This window comes from Protomyctophum bolini, assembly GCF_963924005.1.
Source record: "Protomyctophum bolini genome assembly, chromosome: 11".
In the NCBI taxonomy this organism is placed as follows: Eukaryota; Metazoa; Chordata; class Actinopteri; order Myctophiformes; family Myctophidae; genus Protomyctophum; species Protomyctophum bolini.
In genome coordinates this window covers 35,983,832-36,007,668 of record NC_137872.1, presented here as the reverse complement: position 1 = coordinate 36,007,668, position 23,837 = coordinate 35,983,832, and the positions used below count along the sequence as shown (strand labels likewise).

The following is a 23,837-nucleotide window of genomic DNA, read 5'->3' as shown; positions in this document are numbered from 1 at the left end:
TTTTTAGCTTAGGTTGAAGAGACGAAAGTGAATGAATGAAGGATAAACTTGGAGCATCCTGTTTTTAACTGTGATCTGAGGACGTAAGTGAGGACAGGCAGACTGCTCTGCAGTGCACTGGGCGGTGCCAAAACAGCAGACCCCCTCCCCCATTCACACAATAGCATGCATGTTCGGCTGTCTTTGTTCTCAATCTCACCAACGGTCTGAAATCTGCATGGATTTATTTTGCACATTGAGCATGGTTGACTGGTTGTAGCTGAGACCTTCACTTTAATTATAGGTACTTTCAACAATAGGCACTTAATCATGAAGGGTGCTGGTATTCAGGCAGTAGGCCTGCATGGCTTACTGCAAAATGTGATGGGTGCGTGCAGGGTAGTTGCTGATATTCAGATGTTACTACTCTATTTTGGAGGAATTTAGGTTTAGTTACTTGGAATTATTTTAAAGTATATACATGTTTTAACTTCCAGAAAATGTCAATCTTGCATGGACAGCAAGCCTGTGTCTTATCCACACAGGCTAGCCTTTGACCCACGTTGAAGCTCTCCCAGACTCCCACTCCTCACAGAGGTGGCACATGAGTTGTCAACCCTAACCTACTCAAAGTCACCACCATCATCATTATTAGTTTACAAGATGTATTTATATCGGCCATGTGCCACATATGATGACCTCATATTTTACTGCCCTTTACAAACAGTAACACCTTCTCCTATCACAGCAGCTGACAAATCTTGCTGCTGTTTTTGCTCATTAATGTACTTCATCCAGCAGATATGGGAGTTTTTTTTTGGCATTAGTCATGTTTTTAAAATCTCTGTGGGTAATCTGTCTCTGACGTCTTGGTATAGAAAATGTAGGAGTTTCCACTTTGTGTGCAGTGGGTGTATAATCTGTATTCTCTAGGAGACAGGTCTGCCTATATGACAGCCTTCCTTGATCGCAACTTCGCAAGACTGTGCACACTGTCTGTTAAGATTTGTCTTTGTTTAGGGTCGGTCCCCGTGCTCAGGTATTCTGCCACAGTGTATTCTCTGTTTAGGGACATATAGCATTCTAGTTTATTCTGCTTTTGGGTTTCTTCTTTACGATGAGTCAGATTGCTTTCCTTGTGGTAATTTGGCTTAGTCAAATGGGTTTTCTATCTGGTGGCTCTGTTTGGGTTTGAGTTCCATGGCCAGCTGGCTGAGGCTGTTTAATTTCAAGGACCCCCAGTTTGACAAGCATTAGTCTACGGACCCGCATTTAATGGCATTTCTATCTCTGGGACCCCCAATGTATATTGTAAAATCAATGTTATTTTAACTCTGAGACTGAGTTACAGACCCATAATGGTCCATTTGGTTCCAAACTATAATTTAGCTGGGGGATCCCTTGGAACTCCCTCAGTTACCCCTGGGGGTCCCCGGACCCCACTTTGGGAACCACTGCTCTAGAGTGTTGCTGTGCCTTGTTATGGAGTGCATTTGGGTCACTTTCTTTTGGGTGGTTGTAGAATGTAAGTGTGCTCTTTTTTTTATTTTGATTATGAGTGTGTATCGTCCCAATTCTGCCTTACATGCATTATTTGGTATTTGTTGCTGATTCCGGTGAATCGATTTGCAGAATTCTGTGTGTAGGGTCTCGGTATGGTGTTTATCCAATTTTTCAAGGACTTGGTTTGATAATGAACCCCAGATCTCACAACCATAGAGGGAAATTGGTTCTATCACAGAGTCCAGTATTTTAAGCCAGGTTTTAGGGATGCATTGACCATATGCAGACTGCATCCATCTTGCCAGCAAGGTGCCTAAGTGCAACATCCCATTGACAGCAGATTCATCCAAACAGAAAAGTCATATCTAATTGGTTAGTGTTTGTTTAATTAATATACAGTAGACATGTTATGAGGTATACTTGTCAAGAAATTCCTTGCAGGTGATGGAGTTTGGAAGTGTTCGTTGAATATCACTCAATGGCCCATGAGTAGCCTACCACCTGTTTTGAATTTGCACATAATGGAGGAGGTTGCTTTACTGATAACGAGCGCTTCCAAACTCTGACACTTTTTAGGGAGAAAAAATAACCTGCACAGAATTTCTTTACAGGAAGTAGCTATACGGTGATTTTTATGAACCTAGAAACTTTACAGATTGATAGAGGATAATTCAAGCTTTCCGTACAGCTGGTGAGTTTGACGTTGTTTAATCGTGTGTTAGTGCACCTATAGTTAGCACCTTGCTGGCAAGGTGGATGCGGTCTGCATATGGACAATAGAAGGCCCATCTTGCCTTGTCTCTCAGGTCCTTTACAGCTTGGCTGAAGTTCCCTGTGCTGCTGATGTTTAGGTAGGTAGGTATAGTTTGTTCTAATGGTATTGTATTTCGGGGAAAAATGGTTTTGGCTGCTGGATCTCAAGTAAGATGATTGTGACTGTTATAAACTGAATACTAATATAATATATTGAATCATAGTCACACCTTTCCCTAATCCTACACTGACCCCCACTGGCGATACTCTGAATGACACACTCTGAATTATTAGTCTATTTTGAATAAAGATAGACCTGGACTAGTTAGTTAATAGTTAGTTAGTTAGTAAATATATATCTGTATTCTATTCTGTATCTGTATTTGTATTTTATATAGAGTATTATGTATTTTGTTTTAAATGCACTGAGCTGGATTGCAAATCAATTTTGTTGTCCTGTACAATGATAATAAAGATGTTCAGATTCAGATTCTATTGCATGCAGTATTGATTGATTGATTGAAATATTTATTAACAGTTTGCAGAATTACAGTACAATACAAAGACTGTTAACTGTGAGTGGACGACCCAATTAAGCATTACACTTGTTTACAACAGGGTCCACATTGTTCAATTCATCAAAACATTTAGAGACATACAAATAGACACTTCTATGAAGCTAAAGAACAGAACAGGAATTCATCATGTACTGCATGCAATAGAGAGATGTGGTTGAAATCAACCAACGTATCAAAAACAAAAATCACACTCATGTGATGTGAGGGGCGCCTTATTTGACTACTTATTTGACTTCTTAAAGTTTAAGAAGTCAAATAAGTAGGCCTATACTTGGCCTTCAATGAGTATGCCATTGAGGATGAAAGGAAAATTCACGTCATATGTAGGCCTAGACGAGCAAATCGGCTAACCAATCACATAACATCAGTTGTCATCTTACATGTTCATGGTGAAAAGATGAGGTTTTTTAACCCTAGAACACTAAACATGGGTGATTTTCACCCGGACGATTATATTTTTGCAATTTTCATAATGTTGCTGATGTCTGAGGTGGGTGGGTCTTGCAGTACCTCCATGATGCTTAGTGACATCATAAATTTCACACGTGTTTAGTGACAGTGTGATATAGAGAAAAATCCAGAAAAATCCAATACACCCACAATGGATATTTTTTCACTGGACCAATCTCACATGGGTGGACCAAAAGAGAAGTTTGGCGCTGCACTGTGGCGACATGGACTAGGGTTACGCTTGCATGCGGGCCCTTTGTCTAAGACAAATTTCTTCCTCGGGAGACTAATAAAGTATATCTCTATCTCTATCTCTAAGTTCCCAACTTAATTTCTCTTTTTTTAGGAATATTGAAAAAATAATATCCACGTTTTTCACCGATTTTGCCGATTTAGTGTTCTAGGGTTAAACATGTGTCATCATGGTTAAAAGATAATAACATAAGTTGACAAATTAATTCATGAAGAAGTATATATTATTACTTTATTTGGATGATGTACGATGACAATTTCACAAAGGGCCCATTGACTTCATGGCTGCTGAGGTGGCAGCCAAGAATCTGTCTCTATATGAATATCTGTTTTACAACAATGGTTTTAGTTGTAATTTGCTTGCTTTTATCCATCATTGCTTACATTGTTTCTATTTGTATGATGAAACAAATTTAGTTTACAAGATTTATTTATATTGGCCACATGATGACCTCTTTTCTTACTGCCCTAAACAAACATTAAAGTCCATAGACTTGACCTGAAAATGATTAACGTCAAGTGCTCTAAACAAACATTAAAAAAAAATCACACCCGTGTGAAGTGAGTGGTGCAACTCTGTGTGGGGGTCCCCGGGGGGTCCCCGGAAGTTCCAGACCCCCAGGATCACGGCCAGGGTGCCGGCCCGGTTCCGGCGAGCTGCCCCACGTCCGAATTGGTAGAGAAATGACAGTTACCGTGTGGGGCATATACAGTTAATATGTGCGTGTGTGTGTGTGTGTTAGGTTAGGTTGTGCAAATGCGCACAGGTGGTGAAAAACAACCATGCTATTTTCGTGCTCATACCCACCCAGGCACCCAGCCACACGCATAGCTCCGTAAGGGAGTGGTTGCACCACTCAAACATCCCATTATAGACATATGGCTGCCAGCAAAAGCCATCCTTTTCTATAGTGTCAAATTTAGCAAATATTAACATCTTAATATGTTAATCTTAATCTGAATTACACACTGAATGAATACAGTCAGTTCATTTAAAGTCAGTCACTTATTTTTGAGGGAACGTTTGTTTTTGTTTGTTTGACAAAGAAGGGAAAATGTACGTCATCTTGTCCCTAACACAAACATGAAATGTCATCAACAATAAAGATAATTTAATGTTTGTGTTGGCACCGTTTATTTTACATCACCTAATCAAGGTCATAGAGTCGACCTTTAAGACAAGGCTGTATTTTGCGTGTCTTAAGTACCAGGTATTATTACTTAACTTAAGACCTGGAGGCGTGGTCAATGCTCTTTGGCCACTCAGAATAGCCAAATGCATATGTCATCCAAAATAATCCATTTAGAGCAAAAACACTTAGGCGCCAGAGAGCGCGAGCAAACAGCACCATGCTTTGGTGCCATGTGTACTATCCGCACGCACCCCCCAACGCCCAAATGCCTGCACCTGCATGTGCTGTTCTGAAGGCCTCGCCACTCGCCAACAAATAGCACCATGCTTTGGTGCCATGTGTGTCTATCCGCTGGCACGCAACAACACCCCCAGAACCACACAATCAGTATTAACATTTAAAAGTATAAAACTTGTAGGAGTCCTCACATCAGAATACTACTCACTGTGGCAGAATAAGGGCACACCCCACCCCCTCATCAGCCCAGCAGTTCCTTGCCCATTTACTAACCTGTGATCACTTCTCCAATCAACCTGCTCCCTTTAAAACTGGACTCATTCCACACACACACTGCCAGAACATTCTTTGTGTTTCCAGATATGTTTCCTCGTAGTGTCTGTTTCTCCGTCGTGCCCCAGAGAGGTTTGCTTTGAGCTTCTTGTAAGTTTAGCATTTTGGACTTTCTGTTCTCTTTTGTTGTAAGCTTTACCTTTGTTTGGTTAATAAATAAGTCAATTTGAACTTTCCTGCCTGTGGCTCCTGCATTTGGGTTCTATCTTCTGCCCAGTCGTGACACAAGACAAGTATGTATTTTTACAAATTTTGGAGCATAGCCTATCCAGTCCCAAACTGTGGTGCGTGCACCCCTTCTGGTGCGCGAGCGCCTTCTAGGGGGTGTGCGACATGAAAAGTCTAATGGTGGTGCTAGGTCGGGAGGTAGCAGTGGGTGCATGGCAAAAAGGTTTGGGAACCGCTGGCCTATACTATAGCCAATCAGCATGTGAGTCATGTCAATGTCAATCTGATGTAATGTTGCAAAACTGTTCATTACAAAGCATGAATGAAATGAAAAATATAAATGAGTAAGAAGTTTAACAAAAAAAATATTTTACTTTTTAAACTTTGTTTTGCCACCCTAGGCCCCCTAACACCCTGCAACTCGCTTTTTGCAGGATAGAGGCAGGCCTTCTGCAAGAACGGATCAACTGGGGAGACCTATTTGACACAAACCAAAACTCAAGGTACGATTGGCAACATGGTCAATTCGAACCTGCAAATCACAGTGTTGGGCAGCATCCACAATGGAGCGCTCCAGCTGGAAATCATTCATGAATGGAACCATGGAGGCCGCATGGTTGAACTTAATGCTCTGATAGATCTGAGAAACCTGTTGCAACAGCCGAATGACAGTGTTACTCTGCAGTGCCCCAGACCGTGTCCTCCGTGAGGAGGAAGCCCTCAGTGAGGCCTTAGGAGGGCCATTCAAGCAGCAAGCGGAGCCCGCAGCACCACCTTCTCGAGTCTGCAGGACCATTGCCCACCACTGCTGAATGAAGAATCTGGTGCTGGGACTCTGGTGCAATGCACAGGTCCTGGGCCTGGTGAGAGCAGGAGTGGACCTGGTGAGACGTACACTGTAGGAGGGGCCCGGACAGGAGTCAATTATCCTCTTTCAATCTGTAAAGTGTTTGTTTCATAAAAATCCAGACATTTTATGAGCTACTTCCTGGCAAGGACTTCCCTGCAGATGATTTTTTTGTAAGTGCTGGAGTTTGGAAGTGCTCGTTGACTATCACTCAACGGCCCATGCGTACCACCTGTTTTGAATGTGCACATAATGCAGGAGCCAGCAGGAGGTTGCTTTACTGATAACGAGTACTTCCATACTCTGATACTTAGAAAATACAGGAAAGACAGGAAGTAGCTCATAAAATGGGTGGATTTTTATTAAACAAAAACTGTACAGATTGAAAGAGGATAATTAAAACTCTCCCTACAGCTGCAATGTTGGTGATTTTGACGTTGTTTAATATAATTAGAGAGGACTTTTCTGTTTGGATGAATGGGCTCTCTATGGGAAGTGTCACCTAGGTATCACCTTGCCAAGATTGCTGCAGTTTGAGAATAAGACTGTGATTGGCTAAGACACACCCAGCCCCCGTTTTAAAAAGATATACCCAGGGGTGGATTATCCAAAGGGCCTGTTGGGCCCAGGCCCAGGGGCCCCTGAGCTAGGGGGCCCCTGAGCTTGAGCGTCTCCGTGACCGCAAAGAGGCTCAAGCTCAGGGGCCCACCCAAAAAGGGGTAACAGTGAATAACAGTGACACGCACGGTCCTTGTCACTGTTATTAAAAATGGGCTTATTCATTTGTGTCAATAAAATAACCCCATGAAGTCCTAAACCATCATGATACGGTACATTACTGCAAGTGTTTAAACCCTCAGTTTATCATTTATTTGGCTTCGTTTTTTGGCTGTTTATTATTTTTAAGCAATCCCTTGCTGTAAATTCGGAATATCGCATGCCTACCGTACTTCCGACATGATGCGGTTGCAAAAATGCATTTAATTTAGGCTTTAAAGAACAATCACTAATCCAACCATTCACAAATTGCATTTATTTGGTACCCAGTTTATGACTACCGGTATGTTTATGTCCAGTCTTACATAGTCTTCCGTAACCAGACAACTCTCCCGTAGCCAGACAACTATTCCACAATCTACGAATGCTATAAAGCGTTTGTAAATTGCAAGAGGCAACAGTCTGGCAAGTCATACATGATACGTTTTCAACATGTACTTCGTCAGCAGAATCCAGAACAACTTCATAGCTGGAATTAAGTTCATTGAAGTCCATCAGTTGTTAATAATTAACATAATTAAAACCATGTTTAATGAAAATAATTGTCCACTTGAATGGGGGGAAAACCTACCAAATGCTTGCATTATTCTAATAAAACAAGTATATACTATTGCAGCTAAAATAAGATGTATAAAATAAGTGCATTCTAAATCAGTATAGTGCTCAAACTTCATTCAATCAGAATTCATTCAAAATGATTCAATATTTTTCAAAAATGTTCAAAAATAGCAGATGTATAAGCTCGTAGAGCAGCACAAAAAGTGATGCTGTGAGCTTATATCTGCTATTTTTTAATAGCCAACGCAAAAATTACACTAGGCGCTTTCCCAGTTTCAATGGGTGAATGTCTGGCACTGGATGATCACACCAACCTTGGCAAATGCATGGTAAAGTCTACCAAATATCATGCTGCTCAAATGCAATTGCTTGTAGGCTACAGTATATAGTCCTACTAAATCATCATGACTGCATGATTTGTTGTTTATTTTTTTTATCATTGTTTTGGCTATACTACATGTCCTGCATAATGGAATTGACCCTTTCTGGGGGATGTCAGGTCCTGTTTTCCATGTGATGGTTTGATGGATGTACGGTCTACATTGTCTACGTTGTAGACTCTACAACTACAACAGGATGTTGGCATCATGTGAAAACTCATCTCCGACATCTATGTGTTCAGGAGTTTGACTTGATGCCAACATTACAGTGAGTGCACCGACACAGTGTATAAAATAAAACTGTAGTTAAAATGAAACACATGGTGGTGAAAACAATACCCCCTAACCTTTGGCTTATTATATTGTTATAATAGTGTGGGTGTCATGCCCAACTCGTTGGCTTGTGTTAAGAGGAGGACAAAAAAGAGACCATAGCGTTACAATTTAACACAACAGCGTTATAGAGTGGCACAGTCCCGCCCCCTTTCATGACGACGACAGGCCCAAGGACTATTAAAAGAGGACAGGGTGCGAAGACCGTACGGTGAACTCCATGTTGCTCCCTGGAAGGAAAGAACCATGCACAGTTGAGACCACTAGTAGGCCATAAATGGCCTACTAGTGCGCAAGCAGAGCGCACAAGTATTTTCGACCGCTACAAACTGTCAAATCTCAGTAATGACTACTTGTGCCTGATACGGAAGTGGTGCCAGATTACATACATGTATACATACTGTAGGAGCATTACCTTTAATCCTCCCAACACTAAAACATATCGTCATTACGTCACCATCGAAAACCAATTACACTCTGGCATTGGGTCCTTTAATCCACATCTTTATTACGTCATCATTGAGAGCTAGTTATACATATACTATGTAGTATGTATATGTATATGTAATTTGTAAGTTGATTAGCGGTATACTGTGGTTACTTCGCGCCGTATGCACTGTCCCAGCCGTTCCGACAATTTTGATGCGTATGCACCGTCCCAGCAAATGACGTAATGACTAATTGTGCCTGATACGGCAGTGGTGCCAGATTACATTGCATATAGGACCATTACCTTTAATCCTCCCGACACTAAAACATATCGTCATTATGTCACCACCATCGAAAACCATTGGTTTTATACATATACATAGTATATGTATAACTAGCTCTCAATGATTACGTAATAAAGATGTGGATTAAAGGACCCAATGCCAGAGTGTAATTGGTTTTCGATGGTGACGTACTGACGATATGTTTTAGTGTCGGGAGGATTAAAGGTAATGCTCCTATGTATACTTGTATGTAATCTGGCACCACTGCCGTATCAGGCACAATTAGTCATTACGGCATTTGCTGGGACGGTGATATACAACATTTGAAAAGGGTTGCTGTTTAATTCTCAACTGTTATGGATCTCATTATTTACATCACAAGTTATGAGATTTCTATCTAGCACCTCTGCTGGAACACTCCATCGCTGTTCCTGTTTACACTGAGCATGTGCAAACCTCCTGCAGGAGACCGGGCCGCACCTCTGTGCTCTAACCTCTTTATTTGTCCTAGAGCTGGACGTGAAAGTGTTGGCTGCATATATAGCCCATTGCGCATGTTTCTTTACTTCCAGGGAGCAACATGTAGTCCACCGTGCATGCATGGGGAATTATTTCCTGGGGCTTTCGTCGTCATGAAAGGGGGCAGGACTGTGCAGCTCTATTAGGGTACCTATACTGTAAGCCTATGACTCAGCTGTCTTGATGGCTCGTATAAATAGCAAGCCACCTTGGAAAGCACGCAGAATGATCAGCACCTGGCTTATACGGACAACATGTTGCTCTCCCTGCATGTATAACCGAGGCCATTATTTTTGCTTGGGGGTGGGCAGGGTTGATGATGGAGAGGGCCACTATATTTCCACACTCACTGATGGTCACATTGCATACAGTAGCCTACTGTCGGGCAGAAACCTCTTATCTCCGTATTTTAACTTTTGTCATAATGAATGAAGAAGTCATTCTATAGTGATTCCCAAAGTGGGCCCCCAGGGGCCCTGGAAGGAGTTCCAGGGGGTCCCCAGCTAAATGATGATAAGGAACCAAATGACCCTTATGGGTCTGTAACTCAAGAGTGTACAAATGGAACAGGTCCATTTGATTCCATTTGTACACTCTTAGTTTTAAATGAACTTTGACTTTTGCCATTACATGGGGGACCGTCACCTAATTAAGGTCAAACCTGGGGGTCTTTGCAATTAAGCAGGTTGACAATCACTGCCAGAGCCATACAAATATTCTCTTATGGGGTCCCTGGCATATATTTTCAAATGGGGGTCCGCGGGCTGTGTTAATTTGAGGGTCCTTGACATGAAAAAGTTTGGAAACCACTGTTTGTCACACAAAAGTAGCAAAAAAAGACGTGTTTTGAGCTTGTAGATCGGCTATATATATTTTTTTTTAATCCTGAAATTATATTTCAAGTGCATTTAGTTATGGTATTATGTAAATGTTATGATGAGCTTAAATATACATGCATTGGACATAAAAATACATTACGATTTTAATACAAGTCATTAGGCTACTAATAGACTGTAGTAATTAAGGTCATGTTTGGAATTGTAACAGCTGAAATCAATAATACTAGAGAATATGTGCATGACATCATCACCGTACCGGAAGTTATGCGGGAATGCCTACTGAGCAGCAAAAAACTACTTTCTGGTCTTGATATACCCAAACAGAAAAGTCCAATCTGATTGCATTAAACAACATTAAACTCACTTTGCCACTCGATTTGCCACTCGCTTTATGCATGTGCATACCCTCTCTAGTCTATATCAATATTCGGATATTAACCTGCATTAACTGAACGGGCTGGCAGTTGCCCATATAGCATGCTCTAGTTACAGGCTGAGTAGCGATATTCTGACGTAAAGCTTGGGTTAAATAATGCAGTGATTCTCATGTCAAGGACCCCCACATTATCTATTTGGCCACCAACCATCAGGATGTTTGTCTCCGTTATAAAATGTGCATTCCTTGCCAAAGGGCTTAGCCGTGTCAACAGGCCCCAAATCCCACGGAAAAGTGAAGTGAACCTAAACATTCACTTTGAGTTTGAATATGACAAGAAACAAACCATCACGATAGTTAAGTGAGTTAGTTTTGGTGCGTCTTAAGCCTGATACTGATACCGTACGTCATCATTATGATGGTGTCAAAAAACACTCAATTAAACCACCTTTCCTAGATGATAATAATAATAATAAATATTATTGTTGTTGTTATTGTTATTGTTACAAGTACAACACTAAATCAATTGTTGACTGTGATGTTGTTGGGCAACAAGTTCACACCCCAGTCCACTAGGAGGCGGCAATGAACTAACACGGTCGAGTTGTCAGCCGCCAAAAACTGCCCATAACAACAGAAGAACGGTATTTTTTTTCTCTTCTTCTTTTCGGAAGGAGGAGGAGGAGGAGGTATCCGACAAAAGCGGCCCTGTTTCTTTTTTCCAACCAAGAGGGAAAAAAATAAAGTCGAACACAAACAAGAAAAGAAGCCAACATGTACGCCAGGACGACCGCGGGCACCGCGCACGGAGACTTCCAGGACAGGAATGGCGTGAATTATGTGACCTCGGCGGAGTCTTTTGGACACTGTTCCCAGCTGTTCTGGAAGAAGGATCCCAATGACTCCGGAGTAAGAAAAATAAAACCCTCCTGCTGCTCTGCGGCTCTGCTGCCGCCTCCTCACCATCTCCGCTTTGCGATTAATACTAACGCACTAAACCCTCCCGTTTAAAAATAAAAAAAATACCGAGTTAAAATGACGTTATTAGCAAATGGTGGAAGTGGGGGGGGAAGTGTCGACGGGGCAAAGCTCTACACTTTAGTCTGTTCAAACAACGTCGGTTTTTTAATGTTGGGGAGAGATTGTCATTTTGTTTTGTCCAGCGGTTATGCAGCCGCGAGCTAGCCCCCCTCTTCCATTGTATATACATTTTTATATATGTGTTTTGTTTCAATAAACTCACCCGTTAAACCAACTATTCTACACTTTAAACTGTGTGAATATCATTCTGTTACTGTTAACTTGTAGCTGGGGTTTTTTCCTCCACCCCCTGGCCGTTATTTTTCTTTGAACAAACATTGTTAGCATCGATGCTACCGTCGTCACGGCCTACGTTAGTTAGCCTGCCTGGGCTAGTTAGCCTAGTCTGCTAAAGATGGGCTCCAGGTTTAGCCGTTTGTTCACGTCCCGTCGCATTAAATCGCCGCTCCTCACGGCACATAAAACGGGAGTCTCGTTCAATAATTCTGGTTTAGTTGACTGACTGAACCGGCTTCAAAACACTTGAGCCGAGCGTTTGGTAATTAAAAGGCACGTAATATTGTTTCACAATAACGCTAACAATAGCAGCCGTTAGCTCTAGACCGGGCTCGAGCTCACGCGAGCTTTTTTCCACCATCCTTCTCCTCCAAATCGACCAGAGATGTATAAAATGAGCATTCAAAACCGCTCGGAAAGTAACGCGTGCAACATGCGTACTACTTCCCGGTGGGGGGTCTATTATGGTATTTATTGTTTTATTAACGAAAGCAGAACTTTGTGTTTAAAATGTGTTCGGGCCTGGGAGATGTTTTAGTGAATAAGAGAAAAGTAAACATGATGATGATGATGAGGCGGCTGTCTCACCGGAAACCGGAGCGGAAGCCGCCCCGCTACTTTGAAAGAGCTCTTTGTGGCTCAGACTGTGAGCTCCTTTCATCATTATATTCATCACCATTCTACAGCCCGTAGCATTAACTGCATGCGACATTATGCAACAAACGCACGACTTTATAGTCATTTATTTATTGCTTTGTATGTGACACATGCTCTGTCCTGCCCGTAATTTCATTGTTTTGTTTTTCTTTCGTTTTTTTTCTCCAACCATCAGTCAAGTTTTTAATTTGCAGAACCCTCTGAATGAAAAATGAGATGGGGTAGTGCACTTCATTTGTTTGTTTTGAAGTTTCACCACATGGGCCTTAGCGTCCCTATTTGGGGCAAGTCTAAATAGGTGTAAATAACTGAGATAAAGACTTTGCAGATGTGCTATTTTAGCAGTTTGACATGCAACAATTTATATATGTTTTTAAGTGTTTATGGTGTGCCATATGTGACTTACATTTTCATCCTCCGCCTGTCTCAAGGGTATGCTGGTAAAACCTCCTGCACTGCAACACTGTCACTCCACTGACACAACCTTTCCTCCTCTGCAACAGCCGACGTCAACCATCAGTTGGTGTGACCAGCTGCCCACCACCTCCAGCCTCAGCCTGGAAACCCGGGCCGCCGCAGCAGCTGCCGCTGCGGTCATCGCCGACATGGAGGCAGACGTGAGGCCATATGCCTGCGACCAATGTTCCTGCGCCTACATTCATAACAGCTCACTAACTAACCACAAACTCACCCACAGGATTGGAGATTTCAGGTGTGTGGGTAGGGCTACTATGACTGTGATCTGTGATGGATTAGTTGGAGGGACATGTTTATGTTCTTTGATGAGATTACACTGCAACTGAACATTCAAATCAAAATGGATACAAATGTTCTAGACTGGTACAACAATAGGGTTACAATAAGAGCTTTTTTTTTCACAAGAAATTGCCAATTCAGCATACATGGTCTTCTCTTCCGTCTTCGTATTAGGCATGTAACGTTATTCAGCGGCATCAGGCAACCTTACCACATTATTGCTTCCTTGCCCACTCACTTTAGGTTCATGCACAAGCGCAAATAATGCACAGTGCAACGCCACTCAACTCCATTTGATAAGGTTATATCCGGAATTGTCCATGTTCACATCTCTGTACGTCTGTGTACACTCAACCAAGGAGGTGGCTAGTTTCAATGTATGGTTAAATGCACACCATTAATCAGGTTAATGCATTGTGTTTTTTGCGCTTAAGAAGAGTAATAAGAAGGCAATCCAGGACACGATATATATATATATATATATATCCATTTATGTTTTGAAAAACAATATTTATTTTGTTAAATTAAACATGAAGGGTAATGCCGTATTCTGTTCAGAAGTGATTCTCTAATATTTCCATGTCATGTATTTGACCCCCATTTGATTATTTTTTTTGCCAAAGATCCCCATATAAGGGATAGATATGAAAGAGAAAAATCAGTTCACAACATGTAGCATTGCAATGCGCTGGGACCTTATAGATAGCATATTTATTTTTTCCTGACACTGTTAATTTGGCTGGAGACCCAATAAAACCCCTTTAAGGACCACTGGGGGTCCACGGACCCCACTTTGACGACCATTGCTGTACAGTACTTTTTGCTGAAATGTTAAAATGTAACCATAAGACTTACCCTTTATTATGTCTTCTCTGATCTCTCTCTCCCACCATATCTGACCGCACAACACAATCCCTTCCAACAAACACAACACCCATCCCCAACAGATGTGACTTCTGTGCCAAGCCGTACAACAACTACATGTCCCTGCGTAACCACATGCGCATCCATGGGTCGAAACGCTACATGTGCGAGCTGTGTGGCAAGTCCTTCCGGCTTGCTCGCTACCTGCGCAACCACCAGAAGATCCACGACGAGGGGCCCAACCGCTTTGACTGCCCCAACTGCTGCAAGACCTTCCGCACCATGTTGGAGCTGGCCCAGCACCGCTGTAATAATGTCGGCAGCCAGGTGAGAAGAGTGAAGGTGGGTGTATTCGCGAGGTTTTTATATTTTATATACGTTGTGTGTCTTAACTGCTGGTCTATGATGAAAATTATCATTATAAGATGGAGTTGGGTTCATTCGATAATTTGCCTTTATCAGATAAAAGTGCTAAACCCATAGTTTCAAATTTGCACTGCACCATTTATTAACTATTATATTCATTAACTAATTATTTACCTTCCTACAGGGCTGATAAATACTTTGCAATCGTGTTTGATGCCACAAGATTAAATTGGACGTTCCCCCTTTTACACATTGCACGTCCTGGTCTATTACTGTGTTTAAATTAACAAGCTAATGGTAGCTTATTTTTGCTGCTGTTAGACCAAGCTAATTTTGTCTACTAGTCCTATGTGCAGTGATGCTTTTGTTCCCTGTAATGTCTGTCTGGAGCGAGGAGCAAATAGACACTTCAGGTATTTAAGTGGCCCTGAAATGTGTCGTAATTTGGTCTGGTAGGTACTCTTAAATGGACATAAAAAATGGCAGCACCCAAACCTAATTATGGAGTATTCATGGTTTAACTTCTATCAGACTGATGATGATTTTCGGTGCCAGTTGCATGCTAAATGAAATGCAATGATGTCCATCACCAGTTGCATGCTATACGTGTTTCGATATTGACAGTATGTTAAAGTTCTATTACTGTTTATTGTGGAAATTCATATACATAATTACTAGTCGTTCAGACTAGTTGAATGCTTGTTAATGAGTGAGTGAGGTATTGCGATGGAATTGGTTGGTATGGGTGCACAGAGTTGTTTTTGGCCAATGTAATATGCAGCTTGTACATTTGTCAATCAGAGATAACTGATCTTAAATTTGATTTGACATCACTGAAATCTGATTTGAGACTTGAAAATGACCACTTGATGTGACGAGGGTGCAACAAGGTTGAGTTCCAACCAATGGTGACTTTCCTCCCGTACTGAGTGAAAGTTTGTGGGGTTGTGTGAGAGTGGGTCTGTGTGGAAGCACATGCACATATTATCACACCTAATCTTATAATTTTATCTCTTCAACCACTGTACCCTCCGTCCTCACAAGGACAGTCCATCCCCAATCCACCATCTGTGAGAGGACTGTTCCTCCAAGTAAACATGGTTTAGGAGGTCAGGGTTAGAATTAGGGTTAGGCTAAGTTTAGGGCAAGTGTCAGGGTTTAGAGGTTAGGGAATAAATACATATACAACTCTGTGGAATTGTACTCGCAAGTATAGTAACTCAAACTTTGTGTGCGTGTGTGTGTGTTTGTGCGTTTGCGTGTGTGCTGGGTTCATAAGAACCGGTTCACATGTCCGTCCTGCTTTAAGAGCTACAGAACCATGCTGGATCTAGCTCAGCATCCCTGCCCCGCCGCCATAAAGACCCAGGTTGGTGTGAGCACGGCTGACCCACTGGTGAATGTGTGTGGTTGTTTGTGTGGATGTTTGTGACTCCGTCAGCAGATCAAACAGTAGTTGTGAATGTAGGGGACAGTAATATGTCCCCTACAGTCATTTCTTATGTACTAGGGTTATGGACTAGGGTTTAGAGATGAGATTTAAGAAAGAGTTCTATTAAAACATTCTTTATCCCCGCTGGTCCTACAGGACAAGAGTCTTTAAAAGTTATTTTCGTTTCCCTCCTACATGTTGTAATATTAGTAATATTTAAGTTCTATTGATTCTATAGAATACTTGATCAGATCTTTATCACAAGTCACTCCGAGGGACAGTGAGATAAGATGACTATGGTATTCTGGGAGATTCTATAGAACTGTTTGAGAAAATTAGTAAACAAACAGGTTTAAAGAAATTATTAATTCTGTTTCCACTTCACCAATAGGGTGGCGTGTATCCCGTCTTTCCAATCATTAAGTCAAGTGACTTCTGGCTTCATTCAGAACTTGTTTGTCACCTCCTGGTATCTATCTCAGGTTCAGCCTTTATAGAAAAAAATAAGGCATTTAGCAGATGCTTTTATCCAGAGAGACTTAACAAAGTGCAAGATAAACATCATGAAATTTAGTCAACAAACTAGGGTAAGTGGTGAAGTCAATTGTGCCAAGAAAGACAGTTTAGTTCTACAAAGTAACTACTAGGATACCAAGCAAACATAAACATACCATCTAAATAACATAATTAGCATCTATGGGCAAATAAACAGCATGTATGTATTTAATAGAGTACATAGTGTACATGGCATATGTGTACAAGACAAGTAATGGAAATACGTACATTTCTAGCTGGCATAAGTAGCTTCTATCAGTACTTGTTGCCTAAGTATTTAAACCAAAATTGTCATAATGGCAAACGACACTATGGCTGTTGGATGCATTCATAAATACAAAACCAAACTATAATCAATGTCTCTACATGTTGATGACGTAATTAATACCAGTAATGTTATTTGGATGTAAGGAAGGGCACAAATGAGCTTGAGGTACTACAGCAGCTTTAATGAATGTCTGGGCAGCAGTCCAGTACTCAACGATGTTGAGTCCTCTAATATCATCATGTTTAGTATTTGTTTGAGTGATCCAATATTAGGATCTTATAATATTCACCTTTTTGGAACATGGAAAGCAATTAAAATATGTATCTTTATGTTGCTTCACCTTTAATCGGTATGTCTCGGTCTGGGTGATGAGAGTTGAACATTGATGGATTTCATAGAGCAGGTGAAGGTTAGGTTTACCTGTAGGTTCAGATAGACTAGGTTATGTAATAAGCTTGTTAGGGAGCAAGACTGAAAAAAAAAACGGATTGAGAAAGAATAAACACATTCTGGGTTAAAAACAAAGTTGTGTGTGAGCGTATGTGTGTGTGCATGTGCACAGCTTACTCAGTCCATCCACCATGACGGAGAGGCAGCAGTGAGGAAGACTGGACAGCGAGTCCTTATACTTGTTCCCATTCCAGCTATAATTAATTAAATGGTCTACTTAATTGGCTATTATCATCCAGACGTCCAATAAGTGAACCAACCAGAGTTCCAGAGGACTCCTCGTCTGTCATCTGTCACTTCCTGTGCTTCTGTCCACTGTTCAGATCAGCATGCTTTATTAGCAGTGTTGTTGCTACGAGTGTGGGAATATACGATAATTAATCCTCCCTATCTCCTCTTTCTTCTCCTTTATATCGTATGCCCTTCTCTCCTTCCCTCCCTGTGCTCCCTGCCCTCTTCTCCTTCCTTCTCTGGTATACTTTCTCCCCGTTCCTTTTTGCTGAACTACACTCCTGTGCCCTCCACTCCTCCATACTCTCAGTCTGGCAGTCGTCGCAACAATTTTGGTCGTCATCGCCAACATCAACCGAACAACCCGAACAACAACAACAACACTACAGCTCCCATGATGCAACAGCAGTCACACGGAGGCCATGGCCAGCAGGATCCCCTGCCCCCTCACTGTGTGTCCCCAATGTCCCAGGGAGGGGGCGTCGTGGCTAGTAACACCATCCCTGACCCCCACCAGGTATGGAACGGAAGGTTGCTTTAAGGTGGTTTTACATGTTGTAGCTGAAGGTCATGGTAGCACAGGGGGGTAGAGCTGAGCAAGTACACACAGATGACTCATAAAAACACACAAGCAGGACATGAACACCCCCCATCGCACACGCGCGCACACACACACACACACACACACGTGTGCATTGAATTACTTTTTTATTGCTTTTCCTTGCTAGACAATTGCTAGCAAGGTTCTTTGAGTAATAACAAATGTATGAAGAAGCAGTGTACATCTTTTTAGCAGTGTTTATTACCAATGTTGAAATGTCTTTAAAAACATTTCATTTGCATCCAAATAAACTGAATTATATTTGGATTTGTGTATATTGTTCTACTGTTCTTCAGCTTCTGAATTGACCAAATCTCTCTCTTTGCACTCCAGGGCCGTTCTAGCTCCTCCTCTCAGAGCCAGGCCAGCCAGCAGAGCATGAGGAGCTCCTCTTCATCCAATAAACACTCCTCTTCCTCCTCTGGCTCCTCCTACTCCCTCCTGCAACCGTTGGTTCCTGAGGTAAAGGAGATGTCGCCTTACACTAGGCTGAACGCCAGCAACCCCATGGTAGGAAGAGAGGATACCAGCCTCGCCTCACATGCAACCCGCCGCCTTTAGATGGAGTCAGATGGGAGTAATCTAGCTAGTTTGGAGTTGGTTAGCCTAACTAACTTTTAACTAGCTAGCTTTATCCTCACTAGCAAACTAACTCCTAGCTTAACTCCTAGCTGCTTCTCCCTCCGTATTCTTGTCTTTATGGATGCTAATGGTAGGACATTCATGACTCATTGATTCTTCCTCAAATAGTGTGAATACACGGTTCACAGCGTCAAAGTCCCAGCCTTTTCGTTGCTGTCGCAGCAGACTTCATAAATTGTGGATGCTTATTTGCATACCGTGTATTCGTCCTGCTGTTGAGTTTTAACTCATCTTACTTTAGTATTCTAGAAGTTAGAATAAATTACAGTTGCCTCGGACAACCCTGCATAGTGCTGCTGGCTTTCAGACTATACTTAAACCTAACATCTCCTACTCACACATCTGCTATTCTTTGGCTTTTTTCATGCACTTTCTGTCTTGCCCCATCCATCTCTGTAATTGTAGGAAACGCTGATATTTTACACATTGCAGTTCTCTTCATCAAAGTTAAAGTGGTCATGGCATTTTAGACAATAGACGTTCAGAGCAGTCAGTGATACATACAGTATTTCAAGTAATTTTAGATGATAAACAAGAACCTCACAACGTATTGTGAAATGTTAGCTTGTACTTGAAGATCAACTAGATTTGCCATATGACATAAGACAAAATGTAAAATAAGGCTTTGTGTGATTAATGCAAGCTTTTTACTTGAGTACATGTTTGCACCCCTAGTACTACTACTTTAGGTTATTTTGATCTTTCTCCTTTAAGAGTCATTCTCGCTCTGTACTGTTTTACGCCTTTTCTGCGCTCTCTTCCCATATCTGCAATACATCAATCGATATTCTCATCAATTATATAATTTGAACTGACGGCCTTCTTCTTTCATCATCATTCTCTTCCTCTTTCCCTCTTTGTGTTCTGTTTCTGTCATTGAAACTCTCGTCTCCTTTTATCTCACCTCTCTTGCTTCACTCCAATTCCCTCTGCATATCCCACTTCATCACACCTTCTGAATATACCTGCTCCTCTTACAATCTCTCTCTCTCTCTCTCACTATCTCTCTCTCTCTCTAGCCTAAACACCAGGACACCTTCTCTCTGGCCCCACAGAGACCGCTGACCTCCATCAACCCCATCAGCCACTCGCTGCACCCCAACGGGGCGCCCACGCTCAAGCCGTCTCCGGTGCCTCGCACCATCCAGGGAATGCCCTGGGAACGCTCCCTCTACAACCAATGAGGTCCTCTCGATGAGCCCCAAGTCCTGCCCACCAACCCCATCTCTACCCTGAACCTTGTAAACCACCATCATCATCTTCACCTCTTCTAGTCCTGCACCCCTCATAACACCCACCTTAGATCAGTCGTGTCCCAGTCCTGTGGCTCAGGTACCACTGGTATTACTAGTTTTCAGTCCTCTCAGGAAGTGTACCATTTGACCATCTGTCCTCGTTCCAGATTGGACAGCTGGTATGACTAGAAACCCAGCTAAATGCTATGGAACTCATAGCGTAGAAAGCCAGCAATACCCAGTGGGCCGGCTGTTGGGAACCAGTGCCGTAGAGGAGACGTAGCCCCCAGTTCCTAGGTGGGAGTCGAGTTAAATTCCTGTACCTTTGCTTTCAGTTGGACTTGCTGGTCATGTCGTAAAAGGCCAAAGCTGAAACTGCTTTCAGAAAGCTAGGCTATAACCGTTCTGCCCCCTCAAACAACACCACACACACACTCTTCCTGTTGTTCAACCTAGCGCTAACATCCTGGGATTCCTTCATGACATGTTGCATTCTTTGTTTTCTTTTCCTCCTTTTTGAAATTTTCATCTGTAGAGTTCTTTAACAGAGACAGAACCGTTGACAAACTAGTTGACTTTGAGTAACTGAGTAGTTAGGTTAAAAAAAAAGGAAAAAAACAAACAAAAAACAAAGCGTTGCCTTGATCCTCATGTATGATCTATGCCATGTACTGTACTGAACATAAGTTAATACATGTATGTCCCTAAACTTGTCTTTCTGTCTGTGAGACCTCGTCTCCTTGGGGCGTTCTGTGGGGAGATGGAAAGAGGTAGCTTGACGGTCTGTTTCAGACAACAAGCAACTGAAACTCTTGTAGCTCACAATCACTTAAGACGCTTCTTTGAATTGACCCACACCACACACATCCGAACACGTCTCACATTTGAGGGTAAGTGTTCTAGGTGCACTCAATTAGAACATTAACACCCTCAAATCAACTGACCAGTCATATCACTACAGAGGAGAGACTTTACATTGTGTGATATTGACATGCAATGAGACTGAGAATTGCTGTATGCAATGAGCCTTATGCTCTTGTCTGCATTTACTGACACCCAGTCTCTCCAAGTGTTTGATTATGATTAAGAAGCATCCTGTGAGATTATGCCTTAAATTCCCTCTGATTTAGGAAGAAAGAAGAAACTCCTCGAGACAGATTAGCTCAATCTTAGTAAGGAAAGTATTTTTATTTTTTTGTCTCTTCCGCTGTTAAAACGGTTCCAGAATGGACATTGTGAATATCTTTAACATTTTTGTATTCATTAAGAAGGGGAAGGACATAAACCACAGGTCTCTTGTTGGAATCAAACCAGGAATGTTTTGACGACATGGTTGACACACTATCCTCTTTCTCTCTCTGTCTCGCTGTCTCCACCCAACCTCGCCTCATGACGACAAAGGACCACAATGGAAATAACTCATTTATCTCCGGTTTTATTTTGACATTTTATTTAACTTCTAAATACATGTTCAGCACTGTTTTCTTTACGTGCATTCTCAAAACACGGATGAGCTAGTAGACTAAATCCCTGGTAGATTATATATATATATATATATATATATATATATATATATATATTTATATATATATATGTATATATAATGACCTCTTTAAAACCAAGTCAAGCCGCCCCAGAGCCACTGGTCAGAGTGGTCAGGTTGTACAGCAGCTGCCATGTTGTTAAAACACAGCTTGTTTAACCGTCATTTCACCTATAGCTTGTTGTTGCTGTTAGTAGTTTATTTGGAGTCCAGTATAAGCCTTACTGGGTCAATAGTTGTTTTGTTCCATATTATTTCACAGCAGTTTTCGCTAAGAAAATGTGCCCTAAAATTCCATATCATATTGGCTACTAGAGCCGACCGTTGCCAATCCTTTTATTTTATGTTTTGGTCCAGTCCTAGACATTGGTTACGATGTTTTGACCGATACTTTGTTAATGTGCAAAATGTATCAATTTGAAAAAAAAAAGAAAAAAAAGTTTAACTTATAAGCAGACATAAATTTAGACACATGAGTTTTTGATACAACTTTTAAATGATGTATATATAATATTAAACTTCAGTATATGAAAAGAACTTTAATTACACAATGAACAAGCAAACGAGTAAATGTGAAACGCATCACATAACTTTATTTTTATTTAACCTCTTAGGCCCTAATCATTTTCGAAATATTTTTGAAAATTACATGCTCAAAATATGGGCACCTGGTTGAAATTGGTTAAACGGGATGCATTGGCTGCATAATTGCTGATAGTGATGACTTTAATAAAATATATGGCCAATATATCGACAAAATGTATCTCGACCCAACATATTGGCGGTGCTCCTTCATATCATCACTGTACTGCCTTACAAACATCTGTAGTGAATGCTTTTAATGCATTTAGAAAAAATTCATGCCTGGTCACGTCACAACTAGGCATACAATTCCATGTTAAAACCACCAATTCCATTATCTTGTACTTAAAACAAATGCAGCAATTGAATAAATTTTCTTGAGAGCAGCATTGGCAAAATTGTGAATGATATTTGCAGGGTGAGTGTGCTCACGTTCACATTCTGACTTTCACCTAATTTAATAAAGCTCCCAAAACGGCCGACTTATAAGTTGTGGCAACGCATTGTGATTTTGTACGTCGGCTGTTTTCGATGTGCGGCGAAGTGTGAATCGGGCTCTGCAAAAGGTACCCACACAATGCCTCGCAACTACTGTGAGCCAGGTGACAACATGGCTGCTTCCTGGATCTACTTATGGCCAATCCCTGTCCTTGGCTCTGGGCCCCTCGCCCCGATACTCCCTTGTAGAAACCTCTTGCCTGTGTCACTGCTCCCTGGCCAGGATGCTTTTAGTTCACATACCTGACAGATTCACGAGGCAGGCATACACCGTTAGCTTGATAATCCTTTTAAGAAAAAAGAAAGAAAGGGGGAAGGAAGTTGAAAATTGTTATGAAAGCTTATCTTGCTAACTTTGGCAGCCCTGTTTCTTGAAACACCCCCAGTTCTACTGAAATTGTATTCTCTTTTTAAAGTCGTTTCTATTTTTATTCACATGTTTATTGTTTTTGTTTTTTTTGCTTTATTTCTCCTTGTAAAGTGTCTTTGAGTATTTAGAAAAGTGCTATACGAATAAAATGTTTTATTATTATCACTACTGGTGTTGGTTTCTGTCTCATCAATTCAGTTTTTTTTCTGTAAGAGGATATCAATATTCTACATTAAAATTAGTTTATGAGCTCTCCACTAAATGTCTTTTGGGTTTCCTGCAGAGAATGTATGTCCTTTCTGTAAATTAATAATTATCATCTTAGAAAATGGATCTACTCAGCACAGCAGTAAGTAGTTAAGACCCTTTTCTATAGCTGCAACATTAACTACACAATGTATTAATTATTATACAAAAAGTAATATAACTAAATGTTCCATTCTTAGTAATCTGCACTTTTACTTAAATTACATTTGTAATGATGGGTTTTTACTTTTATGGAAACGTTCTACTTTTAGCCTACTCAAGTAACATACTGTATATCAGTACTTATTCCACCATAGGATACTGTAAAGAAAACTGAGTGGGCTACCATCAATTCACTGTTATCAATGTTGCTACTATAGGCTTAGCCACTATACCTGACTGTCTTAACGTGCATGTGCTGACCGTCGTAGAATAATGTATTATGTTATGTGCAGTTGTGCACTAGGCTCTGCAATGGCCTGCATTGTGACGATGT

General features: G+C 41.3%; 1 protein-coding gene across 6 annotated transcripts; it reads left to right on the top strand.

Moving 5' to 3' along the window:
• Positions 1–11,406: 11,406 nt before the first annotated feature.
• On the top strand, positions 11,407–23,260 carry LOC308324706 (uncharacterized protein). 6 transcript variants are annotated; one of them, XM_080776945.1, is made up of 7 exons: positions 11,407–11,637; positions 13,206–13,414; positions 14,406–14,664; positions 15,968–16,057; positions 17,935–18,141; positions 18,559–18,735; positions 19,887–23,260. In XM_080776945.1, the coding sequence occupies exons 1-7, from the start codon at positions 11,503–11,505 to the stop codon at positions 20,049–20,051; spliced, it is 1,242 nt and encodes a 413-aa protein (XP_080633071.1). In that variant the 5' UTR covers positions 11,407–11,502; the 3' UTR covers positions 20,052–23,260. The 6 variants fall into 6 exon arrangements, with proteins under 6 accessions (XP_080633071.1, XP_080633069.1, XP_080633070.1 ...); XM_080776943.1 differs by having other exon boundaries at positions 13,134–13,414; positions 14,406–14,649; XM_080776944.1 differs by having other exon boundaries at positions 13,134–13,414; positions 18,559–18,687.
• Positions 23,261–23,837: the final 577 nt, after the last annotated feature.

Bases quoted from the DNA above. Each gene is read 5' to 3' on its own strand.
- LOC308324706 (XM_080776942.1), top strand. From the start codon at position 11,503: ATGTACGCCAGGACGACCGCGGGCACCGCGCACGGAGACTTCCAGGAC. The intron at 13,415-14,405 runs GTGTGTGGGTAG...CATCCCCAACAG, and splicing joins CACAGGATTGGAGATTTCAG to ATGTGACTTCTGTGCCAAGC. The intron at 18,736-19,886 runs GTAGGAAGAGAG...CTCTCTCTCTAG, and splicing joins TGAACGCCAGCAACCCCATG to CCTAAACACCAGGACACCTT.